This window comes from Amaranthus tricolor, chromosome 1 (genome assembly GCF_026212465.1).
Source record: "Amaranthus tricolor cultivar Red isolate AtriRed21 chromosome 1, ASM2621246v1, whole genome shotgun sequence".
In the NCBI taxonomy this organism is placed as follows: domain Eukaryota; kingdom Viridiplantae; phylum Streptophyta; class Magnoliopsida; order Caryophyllales; family Amaranthaceae; genus Amaranthus; species Amaranthus tricolor.
In genome coordinates this window covers 658,050-679,510 of record NC_080047.1, presented here as the reverse complement: position 1 = coordinate 679,510, position 21,461 = coordinate 658,050, and the positions used below count along the sequence as shown (strand labels likewise).

The following is a 21,461-nucleotide window of genomic DNA, read 5'->3' as shown; positions in this document are numbered from 1 at the left end:
TGATGTCTGCTATCAAGTTTTAATCGAAAACAACCGTTTTATCATTACAAGTGTAAGATTTGGTTAACTTAATACATTACTCAACCTTCATTTATAGTAATTAACAAGGAAAACATACAATAGAACCCAAAACCGATCAGCTCCACCAGGTAAAGGCAAGTGGAAAACATTTTTTATAAAAATCATTATGAGAAAATTGTACTCCATATAACTTGGTAAAATCACATGGCCAAACATAAATCCTAACCAAATTTCATGACAAGAGATTGATTCCAAAAAACAAGAGCAGAATATTTGAAACGAGTATGCGAAAACAATGGTGATCTCAAACAAGATTTCGTCGTTATCAGTCATGCAAATCTCAAACGTTGAATCTCACACTGCTCTTAGAAGTTTCACGACTCAAATGCCATCACAATCCCGAAATGCTGGATAAATAAACTCCATGATCATCAAGGATAAGTTCATACTCAACAATGGTTATTTTCCTTTTCGTCATTAACATCACTAGGAATATCTGGCCCGTCTGGTATCTTGCCAGGATAATTGGTGACCGGAGGATCAGACCCTGTAACACTGAAAACCAGGCTATAATTAGCTACCAAAGAGTCAGATTAAAGTAACGCCTCGAAAAAAAAACTTACTTTCTATTGGTGAGGATCATCGTACGGAGCTCACAATTTTTAAAGCTGGGGCAACATAAGACAGCGTATATTAGGTCGAATAACAACAATGTCTGTGAGAGTGTTACGAGAATAGACGAGTCTATATTAGTATTTATCAAATTGATATCATCCAAGAGTCTGGTTTTAGTCCGGTTTAAGAATATCTCATGGTCTCAGTCATTATTTTGGCAGTACGACCTCCATTACCCTATTATCGTGACCTTACTGCAGTCGTTACGAAAACCACATTTTTGCATTATGAAGCTGATATAAGTGGTATTTGAACCAAAATTGTGCGAATGTAGCAATAGAAAGCCTAGACGAAACATACCGTGTACTCATATCATCCTTCATTAGAGGGAGACAATCATTTCCAAATTTAGTGAGAGTATGAACCAAAAAACCGCTATGGGTAACAACAGCTATTTCCTTTTCTTTCCGAGTCATCAACCTGTGAACAACAAGCCATGAAGCAGAGTGCATTTGTCACGTAGTACGCATAATAAAGAAAAAATGTTTCTGATCTGCGATAACAAAGCAAATCCCAAGAGAAGGGAAAACCACATTGTTCGAGGAAGTACAAGGTTAGTACAATGTATAGATTGGTAAATTTGCAAACATCAAAAACATTCCATCACTCTAATGCCGTTAGTGGCTCCCACCTAAGCAGGAGATTCGGTTCAATGGGTGTATGCAACCTTACCCTTGTAAAAACAAAGTTGTTGTTTTAATTTAGCCCTGATAGCAAACATTATTTGCAATTTCACATAATAAGAAGTCAAATGATTTTAGAAGTTCATTTTACGATAGTTCATTATAATCTGGAATCAAATAAGTTGCACGCACAATGCCATTATTGGCGCACTAAATGCGTATACTCGAGATCTATGTAGCTAGTATAGAAGCATAAAAAAACTAGTACATGTACAAACCAATTCATGAAATTCACTCCCCTAGCTGCAACTTCTGCTTTTGTTTCTCGGACATCAGCCTTCCACAATGTGTCTTCATCAGTTTCTATCTAAAAGCATAACAAGTATCAAAGATCCATCAGAGCCTGCACCTATTCAATATGTTGGATCCTAAAGAGCGCTTACCTGTGTAAAATTAATTGCAGGAAAAAGACATTGATATTCACTAATACTTCTCCTCCGGTCGCAAGGATTAACCCCCTGCAATTAGAATTAGAAAGATATAACTCCTACACTCTACTATCCCATTTCTCAAGAAACTGAAAGATTACGTATAATCAAAAAACACATCAACAAAAAGTAGTGCATACCATATGTTCACGACAAAGCTCAATAGCCATAATAGGTGGGCAGTTTAGACTTGAAATGGCTGAACGATCACTATCTCCAGCATTTGCCACCATCAGAGGCAGCACGTCCATTCGATCTGTATAGCCCTCCCCACCAAAAACACCAACTGCTGTCTGCATAGTCCTGCATACAAATACAGAGTATGATTCAGAGTCTCTTATAAATCTAATACATGATATAAATATGTAAATTGCTCACCCTGTTTTTCGGACAAACTTCTGATGAAAATTCAGAAGCACGAGGGGGAAAAATAAGTAACTTACGCTAAGCCATGGTTATTCGTAGTTGTTTGCGTTAAGGAACTCGACAAGGTTACTAATTCACAGGCAATAAACATTAAGACGTGACTATTAACAGGAAATTCTAACTATTCACCTCAATCTTATTCTACACGACTAAAACCATTGTATTTTCATCGTACTGAAAAAATAGAACAAAGGTAGCCAATTAGACTTGAGAACATACAAGTCAGACGAGCATTTACTTTAAGAAAACAGGCAGCAAAAAAGGCAAGAGAATGCCACAATAAATTATTGTTGTATTACATGACAGGAAAAAGATATAAATTATCATCTTAAAACACATACTGCATCAATAAGTAAAGAGTTAAAGGTTGTACCTTAGCAAAGGAGATGTTACAACTAATTCAACCCTCTTTATCAAGCCACAATCATGAACATGCTTATGTAAATTATCAACCTGCTCAAATATTGAATAGCAAGAGATACATCAGATATGTTTTGTAAATTATTAGAACCTATGTTACTCGGACTCTTCATTTGCTTCGCGTATCCGTGTCTGATCCTTGATCCTTGGACATTGGTATGGTACTTAGACACTTCAATTTAGGCGTAGAATTGAATATTTAGACGTATCCGACAGTTGGACGCGTACCGGTATCCAACACCAGTACTCGAGTCCAAGTAACATAGATAAAACGGAACAATTTAGAGTTCACAAAGATAACATTTTTCCTGTGCAAGTAACAAGAATACATCTTAATATAAATGGCATACATGATACTTTGGTTACCTGCTGCCAACCTAATGGAGTCAGGGGTGCGTCAAAATATTCAAGCTTCTTATACGCCTTGTAATTCTTATCGCCTTCTATATTGTGAACACCTTGCGCATGCCTTACCTGATCAATGGTTTGAAACCACAAACAAAAAGCAAGAGAACATTCTTGACTTCACAAAAAGCCAAAAGCCAAAAAGATTGCATCCTTAAACTCATGATGGGATGATGTATGATGTGCAAGTATAATAACAATACAACACGAACCAGGTGAATAACTTTGCAGTGCTGCATGGGATATATACTCGGACTGCTTATGTTGTCCATCGCTGGAGAAAAGGTATAAAGAATAAGAGTTAAAGAACAATTTTTTAGCTATTCGCAACTTTAGCTAATTTATAAAGAGCAAGCTGTTTCAACTTGCATTGACATTGACTATATCCAAACATGCACACATGATGCAACCAAAAGATTCAGAAATACTGTATATAAAAGTTCTAATAATAAAGAAAGAAACCCAATGAGCTCCAGAAACAATTTGAGGCAACCAAAAGGTCAATTTTTCTTGTGACTCTAATAATTAAAGAAAACCAACTCTTTGCAAAGCAATGACAAGGCTTTCAAAACCATAACATCCTACAACTTCATGACCGAGGGAACATAGTGTAAAAATGTGCTAACATTCGCGATCGCAGTAACAAAATAGTGTTGCAGTAACGGAGTGATGCGGTAATTGTAACATGTAGATATCGGTCAACAACATAAGATATCTCTTGATATGGGCATACGGCCCAAAACAAGAGTTTTTTACCCTTTATAACGCCTAGGAAGGTTATGTGTTATGATGAAAAGATGGCTAATTAGGTGCCTGCTACACTATAGAAGAACTACCCTTTATAGCTAGGTGATTTGGATAATGTAGTATATAGTACATATCCTTCCCATCAGAAGACTACAGAAGAACTGCCCTACAGGTCATTTCTGAATATGAGACATCCAACAGGAAGATTGATTAAGCTTATACTTCTACTCACTATGATCATACTAAAGTGTCTATCGTTGCAGCTTCATATTCCGTTCCAAAAATCAGCTGAGTATTTAAACACCAATATCTCCTTTGGGGACGATGATCCTAACAATGGAAAATTAAGAAAGCATGTCCCATTAAAATGTTAATTTCTATTATTTTCAAAGCCAAATCTTTGACATTTATTAAAACAATAATAAAAGACATCTTCATCAATCACTAATATTGTCCATCTCCTCCTACATATTCTACCAAAAATTACACCTTTTCACCTCACTTTTGCACACAAATTCATTTTGAACTTCGACATTCCATCAATTTGGTCGAAATATAAGTTGTTGGATCCAATCAGAGTTACAAAAAAAAAAAAAAAAAAAAAAAGCATGTCCCATGAAAAAACCCATTTCCATTCTTTAAAAATCCACATCTTTGACATTCATCAAACCAATAGTGAGAAAAGGACATCTTCACCAAATCATTAATATGGTCCATCTCTTCCTACACATTAATTTCAAGTAATTGCAACTTTGCACCTCACTTTCACAAACAAATTCATAAAATCATCAAAATTTGCTATATACTATATCATACCCATCTTTCAAACAATCAAAGGACACATTTTAACACAATGAATAAAATTAAGCACTTTCTAGTTGACAAAAAAACAATAATGGTAAAAACCCATCAACAATAATTATGGGAAAATTTTATTTTCCAAATCTAACTGAAGAGCCCAACAAAAATCTTGAATAAAAAAGCACTTCCCAGTAATCAAACAACAGCAATGGTAAATACCCAACTACAAAAGTTACGAAAAAATTGAATATCCAAATCTGAATGAAGAACCCAACAAAAAAAGATTGAATCTTTAGAAAGAAAATGAACTAATAAGGCAAAATAAAAGCTTACCAGAAGATAAAGATGAATAAATTGATGGAAGAGAAAGTGGTCTTCTAAGATGAACAGCCGCCAAAGTAAAGGAATTGATGTTGGTTTTGTTGTTTTAAGAAGGAAAAGAGGTGGAAGAGTAGTGGAAGGAGAGGGATGCTGAAGACTGAAAAAGACTTTGATCATTTCACTATTTGTAAATAATTAACAAGTGAATTTGTTTTGTAAAATTTACAATTGCATTGGATTAACAACTAAGTGAAAAGAGACGTATTTTAATTCTAGTTTATTAGAGATTAATTTCTACTTACAGTATTTTTAATGTCTATTTATATTATTCTTAATAAATATTTATTTTATTTTTAATGCCTACTTTTAATATGTTAAATATTTACTTACATTATTTTTAATGTCTACTTATAATATTTTAAAATTATATAATAAACTGGTCCAATTAGAGATGGTCTCTCACCAGAATTTTGGGTTGGATTAATGGATGGTAGACGGTAGCCAGAGAATTTGTTCTTTGTCTTGTGTGTGTAATGTGATCCATTAAATTGGGATCAAATAATTTGTTTTTGTTCTTGCTTGGTGAAAAGATGTTAAATTCTATACTTAATACTCCCTTGGTCCCTCCTTTGGTTAGAAGTTTTTATTTATATCTGAGGTGATTTATTTGTTGTTTCCATATAACTTTTACTAATTTTATTTTAATATTTTTATATTTATTATGGTTCCATATAATTTTCACTTTCCACTAACTTTATAAAAATATTTTTTTATTACTTGTGGTTCCTATATTTTTCTACTAACTTTCTTAATATTTTTTAATGTATGGTTTCCAATTTTTCATAATCAAACTTATTATTCAACAAATTAATATATCATTTCTCTAAAACATTTTTTAATTCTCGTGAACATTTCTCGTGAAAACTTCATTAAGGAATAGATGAAGTATTTTGTTTTATTTTATTTATACGCTTTTTATTAAGATGTTTACAATCTTATTAAATATACTTGTGTCATGTCTTAAAAGTTTTTTTAAAACTATTTTATTCCACGATTTGGCCTATCAATGAAAAAACTCACCCAAAACTAAATAAATAAATAAATTTAACTATAATTTATATTTAATCTGCTCTTTTGTATGCAATTGCATTGAAACATCAAAATATCAAGATAGAAGAATCACATACTATACTAAGGAAAAATAGTGACCAAGACCAAGTCACCATCCAAAGATGTGTGTACTAGAAGTATTAGAATTCTTAAGTCCAACATAAGTACATAAGCTATATTGTCATAACACTCATAAAAAATTTCCTTTATGATCATACATAAAAAGTACATGAAGTTGTTCCAATTAGTGTCCAAACCTTGAAAATGGCAACTTGACACTTAAGAATTGGACTAATTTGTTAAAACAAAATTGAACAAATTAAATTTGCTATAATTATACTAAATTATATTTAATTTACTAGTTGTGAGTTGTGACTTGGATGCTAGACTTATAAATTTTTAAGTTGCAAATAATTTATATTTAAGTTGTTAGTTTGATTTTCACCTAATTGTTACTTTTTCTGGACCTACCATATAATCAAACACATAAGTCAAGGAAACAAAGGATCAACTATCTAAAGCCAATTGATCTACATTCTAGTGGTACTAGTTTCAAGTTTTGAGCGTAACAAGTCGCCTGAACTAAAAAAAAGGTCGGTCTCTCATCTCTATAATCAGTTAATCACCGACTTCCCGTCCGACCCCTGGATCAATGGCTGATCCCGCCACTCTCGTATGCTAACAAAATCACCATGAAAATGCCTTCAAACAACTCCATTAAACTCTGCACTTTTCTACTAATCTCATCTCTAATCCTTCTACACATCTACTCTTCCATACCCTCTCCCTCCCCTTCCGAACAATTCTCACCATCTCAATCCAAACCCCACAAAAATTCCCGCTTTTCCTCCATTTATAATCACTGTAATCTCTTCAAGGGTCACTGGGTTTTTGATCCAAATCACAAATCCTTGTATGATGAATCTTGCCCATTTCATAGAAATGCCTGGAATTGCCTTAAAAACAAGAGGGAGAAAATGGGTACAATTAATTCTTGGAAATGGGAGCCTGAAAATTGCAGTTTGAACCAAATTGATCCATTTAGGTTTCTGGGTATTATGAGAAATAAAAATATTGGGTTTGTTGGGGACTCTTTGAATGAAAATTTTTTGGTTTCATTTCTTTGTGTATTGAGGGTTGCTGATATTGGAGCTAAAAAGTGGAAAAAAAAGGGTTCTTGGAGAGGTGCTTATTTTCCCAAGTATAATGTCACTGTTGCTTATCATAGAGCTGTTTTGCTTGTTAAGTACCAGTAAGAGTTTCCTTCTCATTGATTGATTCTTTTTGTTGATCTATTATATATTTTCATTGTTTGGTTTTGACTTGTGTGGATCATCAAGAGATGTTCTTTGTAATTTGATTTATATGCATGTATATGACAATTGTATGATGCAGATTGATGCTTTTCTCTCATGTATACATTTAGTTGGTTTCTTGTTAGTTTGTCACTATTGCTTATCATGTTTTGGTTGCTAATGACCAGGAAAACTTCTTAAACTTTGATTGTTTTCTTTTTGGTAAAATGTGTTTAAAATGTCTGACTTAAGTGGTTCATGAAGAGATAAAGTTTGTGACTTGATTCATGTGCATGTAGTATGACAATTGTATGATGCAAGATTGATTCTTTTTTTCTCATTTGTATATATATTGAGTTTGTTTCTTGCAACATTTAAGCACAGGAAGGACCTAATTTTGAAATATATGAAGAGCAAGTTTCATGAGATTTTACAAATCTTTCTTTTTTGTCAAATGCTGGATTTGACATACAAAATAATGATCTAGCCATATGGTATTTTGGTTGGTGGCTAAAATTGGTAGTGTGTTTTTATTGTTGGATGTTTTTTACCATTATCTGTTTAAGTCCCTTCTTGAATGTATATCCGATGTACACTATGATTTAGCTATATGCCAGCTAACCTTACCAAGATACATGTCCTCTCTTACTATGACCGACTTTTGGTTATCACTGCTGATGTTGGATGTTTTACTGGACACTGGATGTAGATGTGGTTTACAGTCAATTGAGTGAATTCTCGTTGCATAAGTAGTTAATATCTGCAATATGAACCTTTATTGTGATATGAAGCTAAAAATCTAAGTTGGGTGACATACGAAGAATTGTGGGACATGCCATTAGGGTTTAATTTATATGTTGATATTTCTTATACTTACGTATTTGATGTTTATGATTGACTTTGTACGAATTAAGGTATATTTAAGTAAATTAGTTTCGCAAAGGACTAGGATGGTTGTGAAGCACTTGCAAGTTGCAACTGAAGCATGTGTGTGTGACTTGTAGAGGAAAGATGTCATTTTTTGATTTATTGTCTTGTTAAGAACTAGGATGTTTGTGAAGATTCAAGATTGTGTGGAATTTATGAAATTGAGACAATGTGTGTCTTTTAGAGGATGGAGGGTATAGTTGAGAAATATCGTCTTGTCAAGAATTAGGATGCCTGTGAAGAATTGGATGCAATTAAATAATGGTGTGACTTTCAAGGGCAGAAAGTGGCAAGTAAATTTGATTATGTGATGACTACTGGATTTTATCACTATCATTTATGATTCTCTCAACGCTAAACTAGTGGGCAGTGGTTAAATGGAGCCCTTAATTGTGTTTGCTAGGATCTAGAGTCAAGTGATCCTCTGTTGCATTTATATTGCTTCATGTGACCTTTTATGTGAGAGGTTTTAGGGTTAAATGTAGCAATTTTAGTGGGACGGAGGAGTACTTCCGTGGGAACTATGAACTCTTCAAGGTCTTAACAGTGATGATGTGTTTTCTTAGTTTTCTTCTCTTTCTCCCTCTAAGATTCTGAGGCTCTGATCTCCCTTGGCACTTAATACATAGGGAAATAAGGGAACTACTTAAAGGAAAGTGGGGATAGAGAATTGGAAAAGTAGCCTACCAAGTACCAAACATCCGCCTAGGGAAATGAGTGCATCCTATCCTTTTCTTCTCTAAATTCTCCTGAACCAAATGCCCTCACAGTTATGGTGCTTTGCTGTTCAGTTGTGTTACTATCAGAAATTATGAAACTTTTAGCCTTGTTGATTGTAGAAATATAACGCAGTTTCCGGTAGGAAATATAACCATTGATATAACTAGTGTCACATGATTCGCTAATCTCCTCACCCATTGCAAATCAAAAAAAGCGAATTATGTTACACTGGATATAACTTCCAAGGGTGGGTAGGGGAGCATTTGGAAAAATAAAAGTAATAGTGAACTATTAGTGTCCAAGATGGTTTTTTGTGTGTGTGTGTGTGTGTGTGTTTGGGGAGGGAGGGATTGAGTGTTGACCCCCTTTCCTTAATTTCTAACTAAACATTACCTCAAAAGTTTTTAGTGTAACTGACTTTCAAATACATGCCATTTTTAGGCTCTTATTACATAATTTTGCTTTAGAATGATGCAGATTAATTGACCTGTTTACATCATGTTAGTGCGAAAAGGATTTCAGCTGTGCATGTACTACTTGTTTGGTTGTTCACTGATTCTGTATAATTATCTCTGATTGCTCTTGCTGCCTATGAGCTGGGCCACGTGCTAAAATGATGCTGGTAAATATGCGCGATTTTTGCTCGAGAATGTTCGAACATATGCCCTAGCTTGACATGTGTTGTGTATGTGAATGTCAATTAGGGTCAATAATTGCAGTGAAACCCTAAATTCTTGGTTCACTTTTTCTTTTAATGGTTGATTGGCGATTGATTATAGGCGGTCATTTTTTTTTAACTATCAAAACATTATTTTTTTTTTGTATAGTAACAATACGATGTAAAAGTATATCTTATATCCTAAAGTGTTACTGACTGCTACGGAATGTAGGTGGCAGCCAAAACAGTCTGACCAGGATGGATTAAAAGGCATTTACAGGGTAGATGTCGATATTCCTGCTGATGATTGGGTCCAGATCACCAAATTTTATGACGTCCTTGTCTTTAATACTGGCCATTGGTAAATCCATTTTTTCTGATCTATCTACCGTTTAGATTTTATACAATATTATTTAAGGCTCTGACATTGTTGTGTTGCTGATTACATCATTTTATTTTTTTTTTTTTTCATTTTTTCTTTTTTATTTTTCTCCGCCTCTTCTTAATAACGTGATTTGTTTCACCAAATTTTGTTTTGATTAGGTGGGGTCCTCATAAATTCCCGAAAGAGAAGCCTCTTGTGTTCTATCAAAACGGAAAGCCTATTCTTCCCGCCCTTGATTTTTTTGACGGGCTTAGAATTGTCTTGAAAAATATGATTTCATACATAGAGAAGGAAGTACCTAGTACGACCATTAAGTTTTGGCGGTTGCAGTCACCAAGACACTTTTTTGGCGGAGAGTGGAATCAGAATGGCAGTTGCTTGTTTGATGAGCCTCTTCAAGACACACAGGTATAAATTCTAACGGGTCTTGATTAACAATGACAATTGAGCTGCTGTTTAAATGAGTTTATGTTTACCGTCTTCATTCATTCTTGTGGTTCCATTTTACCTTGCCTGGAATTTCGAAGGACTAATACCCATATAGCTTGACTTGTGGTTTGATCCCGTTAACAATGGAGTCAACAAAGAAGCGAGAGAGCTTAATCAAGAGATTGAAAAGGCATTACAAGGAAGCGACATTCAAATCCTCGAGTTGTCTCATTTAAGTGAATACCGAGCAGATGCTCATCCCGGTATTTGGCTAGGAAAGAAGGATGCGGTTTCCATATGGGGCCAAGACTGCATGCATTGGTGCCTTCCTGGTGTTCCCGACACTTGGGTTGACATTTTGTCGGAATTGATTCGCTACAATTTTGAGGATTGAGCGATAAACGTGAAAACTGTGAACTTTTTTGACAAAAGCAGTTCAATCATTCGCGACACTGCATCAATTTTCATAAGGTGCATGCAATCACAATTCACAAGCAGATTCAAAGTCTCATCAATCAGGTATTAATCATGTCAACGATGTCCAAAGATGTAGCAATCTGAAATATTCCTCATTTTGGCATACGGCTTTCACTTTCATGGACTGAAGCGTGTTTGAGCAGAAGAATTAATTCTCATTTGAGATCTGGGTTGTGGTGTTGCAGAGTTCTTTTTAGCAGTAGAACACTTGTCTTTAAATGGTTTATATGTTTAGACTTCAGAACATTCATTCATTGAAATCACATTTTTGTAATGTTACCCAGAAAATGTAAAGACATTCATTTGTAGGGTTGTTGAAGAGGGCATTTTCGTAGGCTACACTAACAGCATACTGTTATTCTGTTATGACTTCAAAAATGTAATTCGGTATTTTTTTAGTATGAAACTATATTTAAACGTAAATTTATTAAGATAAAGATGCAAGTATATATATTTTCTATCCTTATTTTCTTTTCTTTTTTTTTATTATATTCTTATAGTTTGGGTATTAATTAATTAAATATATATTAATGTGTATTTTATTAAATGTAGTAAAAACCTTAAATAATAATGTCATTTAATATATCGCTATAACAAAATTTAATGTAATCACAAATTAAACTTAACTAAAAAAACACTTACTAAATAGCTAAATTAAAAGATGATAAAAAGTTTTCCAAATTAAATATCAATTTTTTTGATTTAAAAAAGCATTTTCAAATTACATTTATGTTTGATGAAAATAATGTCTATTTAATTTAAGAAATATTTTCCAACAAAAAAATATAGTTAATTAGACATATGTTTCAAAAATATTTAAAATAAGAACAAATAATAGATGAAGATTATGTTGAAATTAGTCAAATAAAACATATTAATTTAAAAGATTATGTCAATTATTATGCCTATAATTATATTTTGATATTTTATTACAAGAATAAAATTGATTGCAATAAAAGATTGGTCATATTGTTCTAACAAATTTATTTTTAAGATAAAATAAAGCCTCGGATAAAATTGTTATATAAGGAATTTATTTGATAATAATACAATCTAATATTTTTCTACATATGTATTTTTTTTTTTGTAAATTATATATGGAATTATTGTTGCCACGTCAAATTCAATTGACCAATAAAATTACCGCATTTGACAAATGGCTGTTAGACTGTCATTTGTTATTTAACAATGAAATTATTAAATAGTATGATCATAATTATAGGAATGTTATTTTGTGAAATCTTTACCAATGATAAATGATGTTCCCTCCGTTTCTTAAAGAAGTTTTCAATGTCATTTTAGAATGTTTTATTTGTTGTTTCCTAAAGATTATTTCTATTTACATCGCAAATTTTGGACAAAAATAATTTTGTTCATTCTCATTTTAATATTTTAATAATATTTATTATCCCCAAATATCTTCTACTAACTTCATTTTTATATTCTCTATGATCTCCACATATTTTCCACTAACCTTCTTTTAATATTTTTTAAATGTTTATGATTTCTATTTTTTCTTCATTAAATTTATTATTTAATAAAATAATATATCCACTATAACATTAAATGATAAAGATTATCATTGAGATTCACCGGGTTATAATCCTTAGTCATACTAAAAATGACAAAAGAATACTTGCAAGAAAAAGCATAGCCATATTTATGAAAGTAAACGATGGTTCACAACAGCACCAGTGGTCTAGTGGTAGAATAGTACCCTGCCACGGTACAGACCCGGGTTCGATTCCCGGCTGGTGCAAAATATATTTGTGTTCACTGTGTTGAATGTGTTCACTGATGTTTTATACCAGAAGAAAGCTGGTGTGCGCATCTGAGCTTCTTAATGTTTTTTTTTGCAAGTTCTCTTACTGTTTGATATTTGAATTTAGTTGATGTCTTTGTCAATTCATAATTGCAATGGAGTCATTAGTTTATTATGAGTTGAACCTTATCCGATATTTGAACATTCACAAATTCTTGTATGAGTGGGTTTCACCGTGTGACATTTTTTATAGTTAGTTTATTTTGAACAATTTTTTCATATGAGTATTGCTAAATATTTCATCCGTTCCACTATACTTGCTACATTTAACTTTTTACGCAATCCAATGTGTTATTTTGATCATTTATATATTAAAATATACACATTTTAAAATTATTAAAACTTAATATTATGAAAGTATGCGATTAGGCGATTCAAACAAAATCCCACTTGACTATATTTTTTCTTACACATTAGTCGCGATATATAAAATAAGCTTAAACGATAAATACTGTAAAAATACCCTTATTTAGCGAGTATTTTCAGAACGGAGGAAGTGTTTTAAGAGACACAACAAAATGTTAAGTTTGTTAATAATTTTGTTCTACAGATCTATAGTAGCTTAGATCTACTCCAAAATCTAGTTTAGTTTGATAAAGATTAATAAGTACTTCAATTAGCCATATTAATTTTTGATTTGACTCAAATATCTAGTTGAACTCCATTCGACTCACAGTCTCACATCTTATTAATCTGAATTTTTTAAAAAAATTTGATATAGTATCGACATTCATTTTAATATTTACTTTAAGGTCAAAATTAAATTTTTTTATTTTAATTGATTAATTTACTTTAAGTTAAAATTAATCACATTGATATCAGAATTGATACTTTAAAGTAAAAATTAATTTTTTTATTTTAAAGTTTGGACTAGTTCATTAGTAGACGGCTTTTGTAAAATTTTTTGTGTTTGTGCATAGGCTAATTGAAGCCGTTCAATAATTGGCTTGAATTTATCGGATATATTCCTTTCGGCTTTCATCCTCTTTGATGTCATTATCATTCATCCCCATTTTACCAATAACCACAATTTTAAGTTTTTTTTTAACTCATTCATCGTTGTATTCCAAACCCAGAAAAATCACGACATATTCAAATCCAGTTTAATCGATGTCTCTCTCCTTCTCACCGATTTCATATCTTCCTCTCCCGAATCTAACCTACTTCCAAAAATCCCCCAAAACCCTTGTTTCTGTCTTCTGTCATCCTCAAACCCCAACCTTTTTCTGTTGCAGCCATGGCAGAAACCCTAGAAAACCCAACAACATAATCAGTGATGCAGAATTAGCTTCAGATTTTGCAGCAGAAGTCCACAGATTAAATACTCAGTCTAAGGAGAGAGAAAACGCAATGAAAAGGAGTAAGCAACTACTTTTTTCTGATCTTTGCAATTACCTTGATATGAACCCAGAAGATGTCAAGAACAATTGGAAGAATTTTAGTACTGATGAAAAAATGGGTTTAGTTAAAGAGTTTATTTCATATTGGGGTTTGAATTTTCATCCTTTATCACCAAAATCTGTTAAAGGTTTGATTGATGAATTTGTTTTTAAGGATTCTGAGGAGATTGAAAGTTCAGATCACTCTAGTTCTAATTCTGATGCAATTCTTCCCACATTGAAGAAAATAATAAAGGGGTTTTCATCAGATCATTAGGTTTAATAGTAGTTTGAAGGAGTTGTTTGATTTCGATTATTAGGGGGAATACGAATTTTGTTTAGGGTTTTCAATTTTCCCCTAATTTGTAGATATTATTTGAAATATTGATTATCAATTAAATTTCTCTTTTTTGCCCTCAAATATTTTTGTATTACAGTTTCCTCTTCTTTCCTATTGGGTTTATGAGATTTTGAGATTAGTCCATTTAATATGCACAATTATTGTTGATCTTCCATGAATCCATGTAGGGTGGGGTTTGGGAGGGAGGACTGTACGATAATAGAGATTGTTTTCGATTGATGCTTGATAGATTGTTTTTGATTGATGCTTGATGGTAAACGTTATATGTAATTTCACGTAAATAAGTAATGAGCAATTTGAACTAAAATTGTTCCAACCATGAAATTTCTGATGAATGAATCATTATGCAAGAGAAATAGAGGGCATTTAGAATCCTCATAGGAACTCACAAATCACAAGATCAGTTGCATACATTGATCAACTGTTGTATTAAGAATATTAAGAGACAATAAGGCAGTTGAAGGGCTTAAAATTCTAGAGATTAGATGTACATTACAGTCTTTGTAGGAAAAAGACTAATCATTCTATACATGATTGTATTATGTATAAAAATATAGGAGTATTTTTAAAAGACATTTTTATATAAAAATATAATATATCACAGGTTTACAACAAAAATATTAAACCACTAAAAGTTGATTGAAAATTGGTGAATTTCAACTAATAATGTCGTGGAACTAAGAATGCTGACGTGGAATTCAAAAGGTGTGAAGACGGTGTGTTTGAGTTTCAAATGAGTTTAACCTAGTTTTTTCTGGTTTTTTCGACCCAGTTACGAGACGAAATAGATCATAACCCATTAATTTTCGGTTAGATTTTAAATCAATGTCAAATTAGGTTAATTTGACATGTCTAGTTGGAATCATCTATACTATACTTTATGAGATTTTAGTTAAATTGAAAAATAGAAGTTTAAGACATAATATGTTTTGAAAGATATCATTTGAACAACTTTCAATTGTTGGTAGTAGAAGTTGACTGGTTTGACTAGTGAGAAATATAGATCGATAAGTTACCAATAATATTGTATAATATAGAAAAAGGTAAAAAACGAAAGACAATAAAAATGATATTTATAGCAGTTTTTTATTTTGACTTAAAACAAGAAGACATAAAAAACATTAAAATTAATGATATGAACCTTTGTTGGATCATCAATCATATGGACTTAAATCACAATTCAATTTATTCAAGATAAGAGATTTTTAAATTAGTATCACAACAATGCCATCACATATTCATCAACATCGATCTTCCACAGCAAATGGGACAGGATCAACTTCCAAGGACTTTCCCAATACCATATCAGCAATCAATTCAGCTGTACCTAGTGCCTGAAAATATACATATTAATATGTAAATTATTTCTTCAAAATTTCATAATGCAATATAATATTAAATATCTTTTTTTTTTTTTTTGATATATCTCTTAATATCAATACATAAAAGAGGATTTACCATGCTAATTCCTACATCTTTATGTCCAGTTGCAAGATACACATTTGGCATGGAAGGAACTGATCCAATAATCGGCATTCCATCAGGCGCTTCATTCATAATACACAATCCACACAACAACAAAAATGTAAAGAATCTTAATTCTTGTTTGTACAAAAAATATGCCTCTTATTTTATATGATTTATTATTAAGACTCAGACCCAAATATGATAGCCCACTGAAGTTAGAGGAAGCTTCTCTCATATTCTCTTTATATACTTTCCCTTGGAGTCATTTGTAGGTAGGTGACTTTTGACTGTATTGGCCAAAATCAAACACACTCCTCTCTCTAAACTAAACACATTTATTTTATACTTTGGTACTAACTTGGGCGTTGGGAGGCACCCCCTTGGGACTACCCGAGGTGATGATGTTCCCTGTAGGTTCTCGGAGACCACCAGCCTAACACCACGGAGGAGCCCACCGGAGACCCCTCTTAGGCCTACTTTGGAGCATTTTATGGAGACCTTGAAGGCATGGAGTAGATAGCAGTTTCACGCCTCACCAACAATTTCACCACTCAAACCACCTTCCACCAAGGTATCCCTCTATTTCATTATTGTTTTCGGACTAGTATTAGGGACCCCCGAAGGCCCCGATTTTAGACAGGAACAATTAGAGACCCTCAATAATTGGAGCCATAACTATGCAAACAAATATGTTTAACGGGTGGGAGCCACTTAAAGACATTGGTAATGAAAATGAAAGTATATAAGAACTAAGTAAATGTTCTGTTTCTGATAAAAACTTACTGTAAGGACAAAATCCAATTCTGATTTTCATTTCTTGGCTTAGACTTTCCAAGGAGACTTTTTTCAGAGCAGGGAAAAGCTCCTGAACACGACCCCATATTTGCTCTACAATATTCATGTCTAGCTCTTTATCAAACCCAACAAATTGTCTGCTACTCCCTGATGCAAAACATACACAAAACAAAACAATTCATCATCTTGCAGCATAGAACTTGGTAATGATCATCTCTGGTGCTCTAAGACAAGTCACACACTTATATAAATAATCGTGTAAGATATGAGTATACGATCTTTAGTAATATAGACGGGAGAAATCTAAGTATAAGCCTTCCTAGGGCATGCCCGGATCATTTGATTAAAACCCTATTAATGTAAATTGCGTAACTGTTAGAGTATATAACATATCCTTGGACCTCAACCATCAATTTAAGTTTTTGGTTGAGTTGGTTCCTTGACATATTATTAGAAGCCAGCGTGACAACTGATAAGAGGTCACAGATTCAAACAAATATTCGGCACTTCTAGTCCAATGGGTTCTCGTGTAAGGGGGCGTGTTATAGTATATAACATTTCCTGTGGTCTCAATTGTTAGCTTAAACGTTTGGTTGAGTTGGTTCATTGACGGTAACATTTAAAACAATAGAATATTGGCCGATTTGATTCAAGACATGTATAGTGATTAGTGTTCGACATACCCTATAGTCCTATACTAGTATTCTGAATTCGTATCTAAATATAGATGATGATTGAGAATGAGAATGCATACACACACTTATTGGCATTGATGTGATGAAATGTTGTTGATCAAAACATGATCGTAAAACATGAAAAGAAACATTTTTATAATTATACCAACTAGAAGATTTCCCTTTGCATCAAAAGCTGCAGTCATTGAAACAGAATCAGCTGATTTTGATGTTCTTTGGTAATTTACATAACCAGCTTCCATAGTTGCATGATTCAGTGTAAGTATGGATTTCAAATTCTCAAACACAAGTAGATAAACCTGCAAATTCAATGTAACATAATTCACACCTAATTCGTTTTGAAAACCAATTGAAATTCGCCTTTTCCGATCTACGATTTGGGAGGAGATTAGCAAACATGGTCTAACTCTTTACCTTCATGGGTTCTACAGGAACATTAATCTTGACATCAAGATCTTTAGTTAATTTGTTCATCAATGATCTAGTCCATGCACCAGCTGCAACAACAATGGCTTTCTTGGCATACAAAATGTTATTTTTATTAGTCTTGATCCCATCAATCTTTCCATCCTTGCTTGATCTGCATAAAAACCATCAAGCTAATTCCAGTTCATGTAAAAATATTGGATTATAACTGATGTTTAAATTTCCTGACCTTAATAAACATACAGCTGCATCACCGTAAAACTCTGCATATCTGTTAAGTGGTATGAAGAACTTATTGTCCTAACAAAACCACACAAATTTAAGCAATATCATTAATGGCAAATAAATTATAAGCTCACTTTAAACCTATGTTACTCGGACTCTCCATTTTACTTCAAGTATCTGTCTCAGCTTTGGCACTTAAGACACATACCGGTGTCACATGATTCGATAACTTCTTCGCAAATCGCGCGAATTATGGTCAGGTTTGCACTATTTTGGGCTATTTTGAGTGAATTGCAAATTCAAAAAGCTATTTTGACACCTACCCATGTCGGATACGAGTTCTCAAGTCTAAATAACATAGCTTTAAATAACTTGTAAATTGAAACTAAGAAATGAACCTCTTCAATAGATCTAACAGCTCCATGCACATCAATTTGGTCATCCTCAGGCAAAAAGGCAGCACAACTTTCAGTGTTGACAGCAAGTTCTGGTTCTTCAAGCAGTAATTTATTACTAGGCCAGTATTCTGCTTTGAGTCCTACTGCTGCTAGTTGCTGCACCCTTTCTTTCAGGTGATCTGATTCTTCCTTGGTTCTACCAATTAATAAACTCCCTGCTGAGACATCACGAAGTCACTTCTATTCACATAAATATACCCAAATTATCCACATCTCGTCAGTTTAAGTTTTTGGTTGAGTTGATTCTTTGACATGGTATCAGAGCCAACTATATAAGAGGTCACGACCTCCTCATTTAAAGTGGAATATTTAACGCCAGGTATGAGGAGGGCCTATGCTGCATCCACAATTCCAGTCCAAAGGGCGGGCTTCGTGTGAGCAACCGTGTTAGTATATATAACATATTCTAGGGCCTCAACCATTAACTTAAGCTTTTGGTTTAGTTGGTTCCTTGACACTCATTTCATATGTAACACAGGTTAATTTCATTAGGGACCAGGAAATCATAAATAAAGCTTATTGATAAATGACCTGTCTTCTTCCAACCAACTGTTTGGAGAGGATCAATGCCTTGATCTTGTAAAGTATCAACAAACATCTGCCATAGTTGATGGCTTCTCATAGCCAGGTCCCAGAGAGCAGTTCCTGGAGTTTTATTTATCATCCATAAATAGCCTTGCCCTACAAATGGTTATGTATATTCATTGTCAGTAATTAGTACCTATTAGACAAACAATTGCCAACAAGAATAATAAATGGTTATGGTATAATGATGCATAAAAAGTTTGTAACAAGGACTATCTCTAGCTAATACGAGACTTAATTACCCTTATCATGGACCACTCCATATCACAAAGATGGCATGTTTCCAGCTAATTAGGATTCAGATCAGATTAAATCGAATTTGGGCTAGAATAAGATTTGATAGTTAAAACTAAAAGTGTTCACTTGGATAATGAATTTCGGATATAATATAATATCTTGAACAACAATATTTTGAAGCCAAAACTATGAAAAGGCTAAGCTGGTTGGCTTTTGGCTTGTTGAACTTATTCTCTAGCTGTGATAGCCAATAACTAATTTTATCAAATATCCCGTAAATATCCGACTCAACCAACTAGCTTAAAATACAACAAAAATAGTTAATACTTTTAATTAGTCGAACAAACAAACAACCAACAACCTACATCCTACAACTAACTCTTAACATGATTCATTAAAGACCCACAATAAGTCACAGAAAATCAAAACTTTAGAATAGAGGAAGTATTATGACCAATTATGGTCAGTTTTGAGCCATTTTTGGGTCAATTTAAGCGAATTGCGAATTCAAAAGGCGAACTAATTAGTGAATTATGTAACATTGTTTATGACATACCAGCACCAGTTGCAGCACAAGATAAAGGAGTAGAAGCATCAACAATGGCAACTGAGAGGTAAGAATGGAGTAAAAAATGCCTAGCAATACTCAATCCTATTATCCCAGCTCCTACTATTACGACGTCGTATGTATAGCAACACTCTGAAGCTGAAGCTGAAGCATCAGCAGTTTCTGTAGTGTTACTGTTAGGTGCAGTGTCAGCCATTGATGTCAAATGAAGCTGCTATATTCCATTTTACACATTCACAATAAAAGAACATAAAAGCAAGAATTCTTATTAAAAAGATACCATACTTTGTATTGTGGAGATTTATTTATCTGTATTATTTTGTATCTAAAACTATTCTTGGATGCCATTACAAATATCAAATATGCTTTGAATGTATGATAACATTGAAAATTAAGATTCCTCAATGGTTTCTATATTAACATTTATTAAAGTTATGCAAGGATACTAATTAGGAGATAATCGAATTTTATCTTAGCTAGAGAGCAAGTACCACATGTTCGAATAAAGGGGTGCAGATTACATGGGACACACCAAAATTCAGGGCCGTCTTAAACATTTCGGAGGCCCTGTCCAATTCCAAAATGAGGCTCCCTTATAATCAAAAACTCATATTGTGGGTTGTTGGAATAATTTTAGACTGATGAAGATATCTTTAACTTTGATTCTCAGTGCATTAGTTGAGCTGTTGGACTAATTTTGTATTTCCTTTTACAAAGTATGTGGGCTGTTGGAATAATTTTAGAGGCCCCACTAATGTCAGGTCCTGTGTTGTAGCACAGGATGCACATCTTGTGCACCACGCCTGCCAAAATTAAAAGTGGTGCACTTTTATGTGGATTGAAGGTGCATGTTTTTAAAGGGTATGACGACTAGCTCAATCAAAAATATATTAAAGGTATTACAGAAGGCGAAATACTAGTTGGAGTGATAAAAAAAATTAGATGGAAAGAGATTACATAATAGCATTGAAACAACCGAATCTGCAGCTTAAACATCAGCTTGATTTAAGTTTACGACAACAAATACCAATATTAATAAGCAAAAAGGAGCAATAAAGGAAGGGACAAAAACTAATGCAACATGGGACAAGGGCCGCTCGTTTGAACAATTTGTAATGCTCATTTAGCAGCGTAAAAGGCAACACTGATTGTCTTGTGGTGAATGCATTGCTCGTTTGAGCATATGATTGAGCAATGCATCTTCAAAGCTATGAATCACGTGAACAAAGGATAACAAATATTTACTCCTTTTTATGCTATACGCCACAAAAAATATTTGTAATATCCCAAATTAAGCTTTAAAAAGGATTGATAGACTATTCATATCAATAATGTGCATCTTCTTTTCATGGGAGCTCATTTGCTAAGAACTCAAAGAACTCCACAGTTAAGTGTGCTTGGTGGGGAGCAATCTTAGGATGGGTGACCTCCTGGAAAGTTTTCCCAGACGCGTACGAGTGAGGTAAAATGCGCTGAAAAAACTTATGTTGATCTGTGGGGTCAATCTACAGTCTC

The 21,461-nt window shown here is 33.2% G+C and overlaps 4 protein-coding genes and 1 non-coding gene across 7 annotated transcripts; 3 read left to right on the top strand and 2 right to left on the bottom strand.

Moving 5' to 3' along the window:
* Positions 1-136: 136 nt before the first annotated feature.
* On the bottom strand, positions 137-5,097 carry LOC130797029 (phosphoglycerate mutase-like protein 1). Of its 2 annotated transcripts, XM_057659510.1 has the most exons (11): positions 4,940-5,084; positions 4,038-4,135; positions 3,271-3,332; positions 3,020-3,127; positions 2,607-2,686; positions 1,948-2,110; positions 1,763-1,837; positions 1,598-1,686; positions 997-1,116; positions 645-689; positions 137-576 (listed from the first exon to the last, which is right to left on the bottom strand). In XM_057659510.1, exons 3-11 carry the CDS (start codon positions 3,328-3,330, stop codon positions 471-473), a joined length of 846 nt encoding a protein of 281 aa, XP_057515493.1. In that variant the 5' UTR covers positions 3,331-3,332; positions 4,038-4,135; positions 4,940-5,084; the 3' UTR covers positions 137-470. The 2 variants fall into 2 exon arrangements, with proteins under 2 accessions (XP_057515493.1, XP_057515484.1); XM_057659501.1 differs by lacking the exon at positions 4,038-4,135 and having other exon boundaries at positions 4,940-5,097.
* A 1,455-nt stretch (positions 5,098-6,552) lies between these two features.
* On the top strand, positions 6,553-11,386 carry LOC130797009 (protein trichome birefringence-like 12). The gene is made up of 4 exons (XM_057659479.1): positions 6,553-7,289; positions 9,870-9,998; positions 10,181-10,430; positions 10,567-11,386. The coding sequence occupies exons 1-4, from the start codon at positions 6,730-6,732 to the stop codon at positions 10,843-10,845; spliced, it is 1,218 nt and encodes a 405-aa protein (XP_057515462.1). The 5' UTR covers positions 6,553-6,729; the 3' UTR covers positions 10,846-11,386.
* Positions 11,387-12,616: 1,230 nt separating this feature from the next.
* TRNAG-GCC (transfer RNA glycine (anticodon GCC)) lies at positions 12,617-12,687 on the top strand. The gene has a single exon. It is a non-coding gene; the product is annotated as a tRNA-Gly (tRNA).
* A 988-nt stretch (positions 12,688-13,675) lies between these two features.
* Positions 13,676-14,550, top strand: LOC130796999 (uncharacterized). Its single transcript, XM_057659467.1, has one exon. It carries the CDS (start codon positions 13,861-13,863, stop codon positions 14,404-14,406), a length of 546 nt encoding a protein of 181 aa, XP_057515450.1. The 5' UTR covers positions 13,676-13,860; the 3' UTR covers positions 14,407-14,550.
* Positions 14,551-15,494: 944 nt separating this feature from the next.
* On the bottom strand, positions 15,495-20,142 carry LOC130796983 (uncharacterized). Of its 2 annotated transcripts, none has more exons than XM_057659449.1 (9): positions 19,935-20,142; positions 19,088-19,237; positions 18,497-18,711; positions 18,103-18,173; positions 17,862-18,027; positions 17,593-17,746; positions 16,741-16,899; positions 15,949-16,037; positions 15,495-15,824 (listed from the first exon to the last, which is right to left on the bottom strand). In XM_057659449.1, the coding sequence occupies exons 1-9, from the start codon at positions 20,140-20,142 to the stop codon at positions 15,732-15,734; spliced, it is 1,305 nt and encodes a 434-aa protein (XP_057515432.1). In that variant the 3' UTR covers positions 15,495-15,731. The 2 variants fall into 2 exon arrangements, with proteins under 2 accessions (XP_057515432.1, XP_057515440.1); XM_057659457.1 differs by having other exon boundaries at positions 15,949-16,007.
* Positions 20,143-21,461: the final 1,319 nt, after the last annotated feature.

Bases quoted from the DNA above. Each gene is read 5' to 3' on its own strand.
- LOC130796983 (XM_057659449.1), bottom strand. From the start codon at position 20,142: ATGGCTGACACTGCACCTAACAGTAACACTACAGAAACTGCTGATGCT. The intron at 18,174-18,496 runs GTTCATTTCTTA...TGGTTTTGTTAG, and splicing joins CTGTTAGATCTATTGAAGAG to GACAATAAGTTCTTCATACC. The intron at 15,825-15,948 runs GTAAATCCTCTT...GTATATTTTCAG, and splicing joins AAGATGTAGGAATTAGCATG to GCACTAGGTACAGCTGAATT.
- LOC130797009 (XM_057659479.1), top strand. From the start codon at position 6,730: ATGAAAATGCCTTCAAACAACTCCATTAAACTCTGCACTTTTCTACTA. The intron at 7,290-9,869 runs GTAAGAGTTTCC...TACGGAATGTAG, and splicing joins GTTTTGCTTGTTAAGTACCA to GTGGCAGCCAAAACAGTCTG. The intron at 9,999-10,180 runs GTAAATCCATTT...TGTTTTGATTAG, and splicing joins GTCTTTAATACTGGCCATTG to GTGGGGTCCTCATAAATTCC.
- LOC130796999 (XM_057659467.1), top strand. From the start codon at position 13,861: ATGTCTCTCTCCTTCTCACCGATTTCATATCTTCCTCTCCCGAATCTA.
- LOC130797029 (XM_057659501.1), bottom strand. From the start codon at position 3,330: ATGGACAACATAAGCAGTCCGAGTATATATCCCATGCAGCACTGCAAA. The intron at 1,838-1,947 runs GTATGCACTACT...TTCTAATTGCAG, and splicing joins AGCTTTGTCGTGAACATATG to GGGGTTAATCCTTGCGACCG. The intron at 1,117-1,597 runs GTTTGTACATGT...TGTTGTTCACAG, and splicing joins GGAGTGAATTTCATGAATTG to GTTGATGACTCGGAAAGAAA.